Raw genomic sequence first — 9,563 nt, 5'->3', positions numbered from 1 at the left:
GAAAGATATTTATGTATACATTTATTGACACTTTAATTTTTCCTTATTCTTCATTCTGTTCATTCTTAACTTTTTTATAGTAAAAAAAACAAGCATGCCTACAAATCTTCCTCAGGTAACGCATCCACTGTAGTTTAATCGAAATTACGAGTTTTTTTTATTTCTTATGAATCATTTTTAGATGCAAATTGAACTTTCACCTTATTTTATTTATCAACCAGTAGGAAAGGAATTAATAACAAGGAAATATACATGCTTTTTAACAAGAAAGAAAATTGTTCTCGTGTTAACCATCTTCATCCTGAATTGTACTCAAACTATCTTTGCTTCCAAGAATTGTATTCAAACTATAGTGTATCTTTACTTCCATTGCCTTCGAAACAGAAATATCAGACACTTGTTTGTTTGCCTTTCTATAGTGATATGGCAGATGTCTCTTTCCGTAATTAGAGGGTCGTGTGTTCGAATTACGGCTACTACTTACCCATGTCGATAAAAAAAATCAGTCATTGTTCAAAGTCAGTCTATGTTCTTCGCTCGACATTTCAATGTGAATTTTGAGGGCCCTTCGAATGAAACCATAAAATCCCAAGTTCCCAAGTCACTGTTGACTTTGGCCCGATAAACAACCTACTGCTTTATGATCTTGAATACCAAGTAAAGGTTTAAAAAAGCCCTCCACCGATATATGTTGACGTCTTTCTATATGTAAGAGTTCGTGAACGGGACGTAAAACAACAATCAATCAATCAATTCATGCCCTGTTCACACGGAGAGTTTAATTCGAATTAAACGTAAAGTTACTGCGAATTAGCTTCGCTAAGCGTTCACACGGAGAATTTAATGCGAATTAGTTTAATTCGAATTAGTTTACTGCGCATTAAATTACTTCGCATTAGCTCCGTGTGAACGCTAAGCGAAGCTAATTCGAATTAAATTTTGACACATGCGTAAGGCCAGAATTAAGTCACAGGGCACGTGTTAGTGGTTATATATAGGTATTTGTGCTATATTTGGTTCAAAAATTGAGAGGAAAGTATGTTACATTTAATCACTAAAATCAATGAATACATGTATCTACTACATGATGTATCAAAGGATGGCTCTGCATACATGACGTGATTTACAAATGACGTCATAATAGACTTACTGATGCCTGACTGTAGAAGAAAAATCTTTATTCGCATTAGTTAACTTCGCATTAGCTGTCGTGTGAACGCAATTTAATTCGCATTAGTTTGATTCGCATTAGTTTACTTCGCATTAATTTACTGCAAATTAAACTTGTCGTGTGAACAGGGCATCAGTGTCGTATCGAGACACCAACGGACGATTTAATCGTTTCAGCATCCATCGTGGCACGGGGCCAAGGTTAAATTGGTCTCATCAGAAGGTCCGTATTCCATGTACCGTGTAAAGGAGGGACTTCTTACACGGTGACTCTTAAGAGCAACCAATGACGAGTCATGATCATATTTCGGGAAATTGAAAAAAAAAAAGAAGCAACGTGGTGATTTTTTATGGACAAATTACAATGTGTGTAATTAATTATATTTTGATTAATTTCGCGAATGTTCATTTGTTCACAAACTTCGCCTATGCCTTTATCCTACAAATAATTATTAATAATAATCCATAAAAAGAAAATGGAAATCTATGTAATTATTAGAAATTGTCTCACCTGTCCATTTTGCATGTTGTTACGCTTTGTTTTAAGTTTTCTTTTCTTTTCCTTTCCTGGAACGCATATACTCCTTTTATGTCATCCGATTAAATAATGATGTTTTCAGAAAATCAATGTTTGTATGACTTTTAAAGAATCGTTCGATTTGATCGTATTGTTGACAAAAGATTTAAATGGCTTTATAGGAGTTCTTTATTTAAAAAGGGCAATAAATACGATACTACCTTTGGGACACTTATAGACTAAGGCTTAAAACCATAAACAGAGAATAGAAATATTACCACTTATACGAACCTGGTCTCGGATGAGTGAGTTTATTTCAGTAACCCTCCATTCCGTTTATCTTAGGTCCTTTCAGATATATAATTATGTTCACCCTTCGTCACAATCTATCATTCCGGATATAGTCTAATATTAAGTCGTTTCTTCCTCTTCCTTTCTCGATGAATCGATAAAACGGTAAGTTCATGGAAAATTTTATGAAGTTGAATTGTGGCAATGTTTAAATTTTTCCCACCCACCTTCTCTTGTTTTTAGAACAAATACTGCTGTTTTTGTCATGTCATTGTAGCTTAAGACTGCCTGCTTGGTCCTGCACCCACAACAGACTATTTTGCAATGGTGATGGTGTGCTCTAATATTCCTTAATGGTGCCCTGCTTGGTCTAGTTTCTTCATCAACTTGTGTTGCATTAGTAAATTCTGTATGATTGCGTTTTCTGCAAAGACTGTCTGCTGGGTACAGCGTCCACATCAACCAACTTCGCGGTGATGAAGTCTCTGTTCAGGGGCGGATCCAGCCATTTTTCAAAAGGGGGGTTCCAGGTTTGTGCCCCTCTACCCACCCACCCCCCACACACACCCTCTCTCAACCGAAGACTTACACACACGTATGGAAAGATCTAATGTTGTGTTAAATAATATCTTTTACGTCTTTTTTTTAAAAGGTACTGTACCACCAGTGCGAATAAAAAAAAAACACATTTCAAAAATTTCTGAAGCATTTTATTAAATTAATTTGCAGCATTTCCGAAGAGTACAAAGAATTTTCTTTTAGAATTTGAAAAAAAACCTTTTTGAAATGGGATTTAAGGGGGCCGACTATAGTTTTATTGTGTTAAAACTACAATAGCGAAACTCTTCATTTTTATACCATATATAATTTACATTAACTTCAGTGTACATGCAAAGTTTGGGGAAATTCTATCGTCCAGGTATTTTTGAGGGGCCGTCTCAAAATACAGGTACATTTACTATAGGATTATATAGGAAAAGCCAATTTTTAGCACTTTAAAGCAAATTATAAAAATTCTACAATAGACTTTTTGTTCAAACTATAATATTTGATGAGTAATACTATATTATACAATATATGTAAGAAACACAAAATTCTACCGTCTTGTTACCAGAGGGGGCATCTCAAAATGCAAAAAATTAGCAAATTTTACTATTTTTAGAGAGTATTACAAAAATATGACGTACACAATGGATTTGCATGAAAACATGATAAAAATATTGGAGATATTATCAAATTTCTATGTTTTAAATTTCAAGAGCTTATGTTTATCACTTTTTCTTAAATAATATTTTCATTACCCCTTTCTTTAAGAGCTACAGATTATTATAACGTCAAAAAACACACTGCAACGACGTCAACCTACCTATCAATTGCAAAATCAGTTAAAAAATCAGTTATATCGAATTATAATTATATTTTTATACCTATAATTTCTTAATTTTGCTAAATTTTAATAACTAAGCAAAAAAAGTTGCATTAAAACAGTAAATACGCTTCATTTTACTATGATGCGCGAAATATTGCGCAATGGAAACTATAGTCGGCCCCCTTAAACAAAGAGTTACAAGTTAGTTCCTTCAAAATATATATGACCAAAAACGGTAAATATATAGCCAATACAACCACAGATCTCGGGAATCTAATATCAAATTTAACCTCACATGTTACATATCATTTATAAGACATATAAAAATAAGTAGAATATTTTCTACCATTCTCTCGTAAAAAAGTAATATTGAAGGAGAATGGAGGAAACTAAATGTGTGAGAATCTATCTATTCAATACATAAGTTAGACGTACTGTACATATATTTATTCTCGGAAAACGTTTTATCAACTCTCTCTATCTCTTTCTTTTTTCTCTCTCTCCCTACTTTTAAAAAAATAAAGGGGGGGTCCAACCCCCGGAACCCCTCTCTGGATAAGCCAATGCTGTTTTACCCATATCGTGATGGCTGCCTGTTGGGTACAGCGTCCACAAGTATCTCTTAGCATTAAATATTAGTAAGTGAATAATTGACATAATATCGTCATTAAAAATTTATTGGATTCATAAATAACTAAAACAAGAAAACATTGACGTAACCATCAATTGTCGCCCGGGAAATAAATAAAATACACAATGGAAATGGGTCTTGGTCATCACACCGCTTTAGATATGTAAAGTTAGCTACTAGTAACTGGCTACTAGTAGCTGGCTACTACAAGTGGTAAAGTAAGCTACTAGTAGCTGGCTACGAGAAGTAAGTAAAGTTGGCTACTAGTAACTGGCTACTAGTAGCTGGCTACGACAAATGGTAAAGTTAGCTACTAGTAGCTAGTTACGATAAGTAAGTACAGTTGGCTATTAGTAACTGCATGGCTACCAGTAACTGACTTGAACATTCTAGTACCTTTTGTATTAAATTATGCTAATTTGGGAGAAATTATCTGGCACTAAAGTTACCAAGATATCGTTATTAATAAACTTAGCTACTAGTACCGCTAAAAGTGTGCAATTTTGGGAGATAAATGTTGTTATTATACAAGTAACTGGATTTTTACACCGCTGATATCCACTGATATTGTTGATAAAAACAATCTCTGAGCTTTTCCACAGGATCTGGCAATAAAGTAAGCAAGATATTGTTATTAATAAACTCAGCTACTAGTACCTTTTGTTTAAAATTATGCAATTTTGGGAGACAAATGTTGATATTATAGAAGTAGCTGCATTTTGACATCGCTGATATCCACTGATATTGTTGATAAAAACAATCTCTGAACTTTTTTACATGCTCTGGCACAAAAGTTACCAAGATATCGTTATTAATAAACTCAGCTACTAGTACCTTTTGTTTAAAATGATGCAATTTTTGGAGACAAATCTTGATATTTCGGAAGTAGCTGGATATTTAAACCGCAGATATCAACTGATATTGTTGATAAAAGCAATCTCTAAGATTTTCCACATGATTTGTCAGTAAAGTTACTAAGATATCGTTAGTAATAAACTCAGCTACTGGTACCTTTTGTTTAAAATGATGCAATTTTTGGAGACAAATCTTGATATTATAGAGGAAGCTGCTTTTTGACACTGCTGATATCCAGTGTTATTGTTGATAAAAACAATCTCTGAGCTTTTCCACATGATCTGGCACTTAAGTTACCAAGATATCGTTATTAATAAACTCAGCTACTAGTACCTTTTGTTTACAATGATGCAATTTTTGGAGACAAATCTTGATATTCCGGAAGTAGCTGGATATTTAAACCGCAGATATCAACTGATATTGTTGATAAAAACAATCTCTAAGATTTTCCACATGATCTGTCAGTAAAGTTACTAAGATATCGTTAGTAATAAACTCAGCTACTAGTACCTTTTTTTTAAAATTATGCAATTTTGGGAGACAAAAGTTGATATTCCAGAGGTAGCTGGATATTTACACCGCTGATATCTACTGATATTGTTGATAAAAACAATCTCTGAGCTTTTCAACATTATCTGGCACTAAAGTAACCAAGATATCGTTATTAATAAACTCAGCTACTAGTACCTTTTGTTTAAAATTATGCAATTTTGTAAGACAAAAGTTGATATTTCAGAAGTAGCTGGATATTTAAACCGCAGATATCAACTGATATTATTGATAAAAACAATCTCTAAGATTTTCCACTTGATATGTCACTAAATAAAGTTACTAAGATATCGTTAGTAATAAACTCAGCTAGTAGTACCTTTTGTTTAAAATGATGCAATTTTTGGAGACAAATCTTGATATTCCGGAAGTAGGTGGATATTTAAACCGATGACATGATTTTAAACGAAAGGTACTAGTAGCTGAGTTTATTACCACAGATATCTTGGTAATTTCAGTGCCAGATCATGTGTAAAAGCTCAGACATTGATATTATCAACAATATTAGTGGATATCAGCGGTGTAAAAATCCAGCTACTTCAATAACATCAACATTTGTATCCCAAAATAGCATAATTTTAAACAAAAGGTACCAGTAGCTGAGTTTATTACTACAGATATCTTCTTAACTTCAGTGCCAAATCATATGGAATGACTAGGAGAATATGTTTATCAGCAATATCAGTTGATATCAGTGATATAAAAATCCAGCTACTTCAAGAATATCAAGATGTGTCTATCAAAATTGCACAATTTTAAACAAAAGGTACTAGTAGCTGAGTTTATTACTAACGATATCTTGGTGACATCAGCACCAGATCATGTGGAAAAGCCCAGAGAATGTTTTTATCAGCAATATCAGTTGATATCAGTGATATAAAAATCCAGCTACTTCAAGAATATCAAGTTTTGTCTTCCAAAATAGCCTAATTTTAAACAAAAGGTACTAGAAGGTTCAAGTCATTTAATAGTAGCCAGTTACTGGTAGCCAACTTGACGTACTTCTCGTAGCCAGTTACTAGTAGCTAACTTTACTTACTTCGCGTAGCCAGCTACTAGTAGCCAACTTTACCCACTTGTCGTAGCCAGCTACTAGTAGCCAGTTACTAGTAGCTAACCTTACTTACTTCTCGTAGCCAGCTACTAGTAGCCAACTTTACCCACTTGTCGTAGCCAGCTACTAGTAGCCAATTACTAGTAGCTAACTTTACTTACTTCTCGTAGCCAGCTACTAGTAGCCAACTTTACCCACTTGTCGTTGCCAGCTACTAGTAGCCAGTTACTAGTAGCTAACTTTACATAACTCCGCTTCAATATGTGTGAAAAAGGCATCCTTCCAAGTGATGGAGACGATAGTCGAGAATATTTTGAAAACTTATAGTCGGATAAAAATCGAAAAAAAACGATTAATTATCAATTTCTCAAGTAAATATTGGCTGCATGAAATATAAATTGAAACCAGACTCATGCGTCACCCATTTTCAAAAATGTATTTCACTTTAAGAAATCAATATAAAACATGAACTGTGTAGAGTACGTTTTTATGCGATAAGTAAAATTCGATGTTCTACAAAAGGGACCTTTCGTTTTTTCGATAAAAAAGGGGTACGCAATTTTATATATTTAATATCAAAAACCTATATATTTTACAAATTCATGGAAGTAAATGTATTATGTATATCGTAATTTATAAAGGGAAAAAACATTGTGATTTACAGTCTTTTTAATGTTAAGAAAACCTTTAATTCTGAATAACTTCTCCCACCTCAATCCCCATACACCAACACTTAAACTTATATGTATGGAGCAGCCCGGTCCACCGGGCTGCAATGATGGATATTAAACCAGACTTTACATGTTTATGAACAATAAAAAGCGTTTGTGTTACACCAATCATTTTGACATCAATCTTTTCTGCTTAACAGTAGTTTTTCCAAAAAATAAAATCAAAAAGAAAAATTTAAAACTACATTCCCTAACAACCATTTAATGACTAATGATAGCTTAAGTAGATTGGCAGTAACAAAATTTTACATTTGTCGTAGTTCAGGAATTTGTTACTCTGATTTATAAGAAGGCATTTAAAACCGTCAGTTTCTTCACAAGAGCATTAAAATGCTGATTATTTTGATAATAATTATCCGTTTTATATCTATAATTTAAATCATAAAGAACACATTGCCATTAAGACAAAGTACACAAGTATCCAGTCTTTTCTCTTGTCCTTTTACCCTCGGCATCCATTTTATCAAGCTGCCCATCCATGAAATCATCCGCAAAGTCAAGACACTGTTGTACAGCGTTCATCAAAAGAATACCAGCACCAATATTCAGTTTGGTCTCTTTTTCGAAGTTTTTTACCGGGAAGATGTGACCACGTGGAAGTCCCATAATTTCTCCCACTTTCTTAATAGCTTTAGCAATAGTTGTACTTGTAAACGTGTTTGAGATATCCTCCTCCACATCCGGGCATATATTGTCTAGTTTGGTCAGCAGGACGACTTGTGGCATGTCTATAATTATGAAATAAGCCATCAAAATGCCATTTTAAACATTCACATCATATGTTATTAGTTTTGGCTCTGAGAAAAAAATTTTAAGTGTTAATTATGACATACGAAATCAGATGATATTTCTAGAATTATATTGACTTTTCTTTAGACTTTAATTATTGATTTCATAAAAAATCAAAAATGGCAGTTTTACCAGTATATGAAACCTTAGACTTCTCTCATTCCTAAAATCATTCGATAACATTTATCTTAGTCTGTTTCTTACTTCTCTGATTTAAGATGATTTGCAGATCTTTTATCTGTTTACGGACTTTTTCAGGCATGACGTCGATGGTACTTCCATCTACCACAATGGCTACACAGTGAATTTTATCCTGTAGATTCGGGTCATTTATAAATTTAGGACTATCTGATGACATTGGAACCATTGGATTGAACTATAAATGATCAATCTCAATTAAGCCACAGCAATCTGACAGTTGTTATAATTCCATTTCCTGTTACAATCAATGATCATGACATTTTTTACAAAATGAGTACATTTAATATTGAGCAAGATATCCTTTATTTGGCAAAAAGTGACCAGAAAAAGATGTAGGAAAAAAATCTACATTTTGTTAATTAAATTAAAAGTAATGAAATGGTTTCAAATTTGAATACTAGTATCTAAATTCTACCTCTGAAACATCTGTAATCGATCTTGAGATATGCACAAACGAAAACAAAATAATTTATCAGTACAACTTTATCTACTGATTACAATTTTTTTTAAGTTAAAATAGATGCAAGAGAAAGCAAACCTGGTACTGATCCGGAATATTACCATCCAGGATAAAAGCAATTTCTTGTACATCCATTTCAAATTCGTCCTCAAATCCTCGTGTGTCACACAGACGAAAGTTAAGGAATTTCCCTGAGGTAAAGTCTTTGATTTTGTATTTTCTAAACTGAAAAAAGCATGTTGATCCTTATATATTTTGCTTAATTACAGAAATGAAAACAAAGGTTTTCATAACATTATCTGCATTGACACTCATTGCAAAGTAATCGCCATACTGAATGTCCTTGAAATAAATTACATGAAAGTGTTGTTTTGAAAAAGGTAATATACCTTTCCTTTTTGCCATCACCAGTACGAGCTTTTCTGATTTAAAACAAAACAAAAACCGTATTTAGTAGACATACCGCTGTCGTCACACTGTGTTCAAAGCTCCCACTGGAGGCTTTACTTGTAATTTTCCCGCGAAAAATGGAGTTGACCGAGTTGAAAAAGCTGGACTTTCCCGCGCCAATTTGACCAATCAGAAGAATGTTTGCTGCGGACACATTTGTCCCTGGCAATGGTTTATAGTCCACGAGCGATTTCTTCAGGTTGCAATAAGACTTAAAGATAAACACAACCTTTATTTCAGAAATCAACAATACAGCGAAAAAAATTCTCATATTGATAACTTCACTAATGTTATCTAGAATAGATGTAGAAAATTTGCGAAATCTTTCAGAAATGTACGAAATGTGTGCAAAAACTGGAATTGAGATATACAGAAAATAACACAAAGTGGCACATCTGAACACCAAATATTGTGAAAAATGTATTGATTTCGAGCAATTCTTTAAACGTTTTTGCTTAATACACATTTTGAATAAAGTTTGTTGTTATTACAAAAT

The 9,563-nt window shown here is 33.2% G+C and overlaps 1 protein-coding gene across 1 annotated transcript; it reads right to left on the bottom strand.

Moving 5' to 3' along the window:
* Positions 1 to 6,686: 6,686 nt before the first annotated feature.
* LOC134273217 (interferon-induced protein 44-like) lies at positions 6,687 to 9,278 on the bottom strand (the record flags this gene model as incomplete). The annotated part of the gene is made up of 4 exons (XM_062755407.1): positions 6,687 to 7,895; positions 8,161 to 8,332; positions 8,696 to 8,842; positions 9,081 to 9,278. Coding segments are annotated over 4 exons (846 nt in total), but the record flags the coding sequence as incomplete, so codon positions are not given.
* Between the last annotated feature and the right edge of the window lie 285 nt (positions 9,279 to 9,563).

Source organism: Saccostrea cucullata, unplaced genomic scaffold (genome assembly GCF_032062105.1).
Source record: "Saccostrea cucullata isolate Sc308-1 unplaced genomic scaffold, CSIRO_AGI_Scuc_v1 ctg7811, whole genome shotgun sequence".
Taxonomy (NCBI): domain Eukaryota; kingdom Metazoa; phylum Mollusca; class Bivalvia; order Ostreida; family Ostreidae; genus Saccostrea; species Saccostrea cuccullata.
Note: the sequence above shows the minus strand (reverse complement) of the source record. Positions and strands in the feature narration are given on the sequence as shown.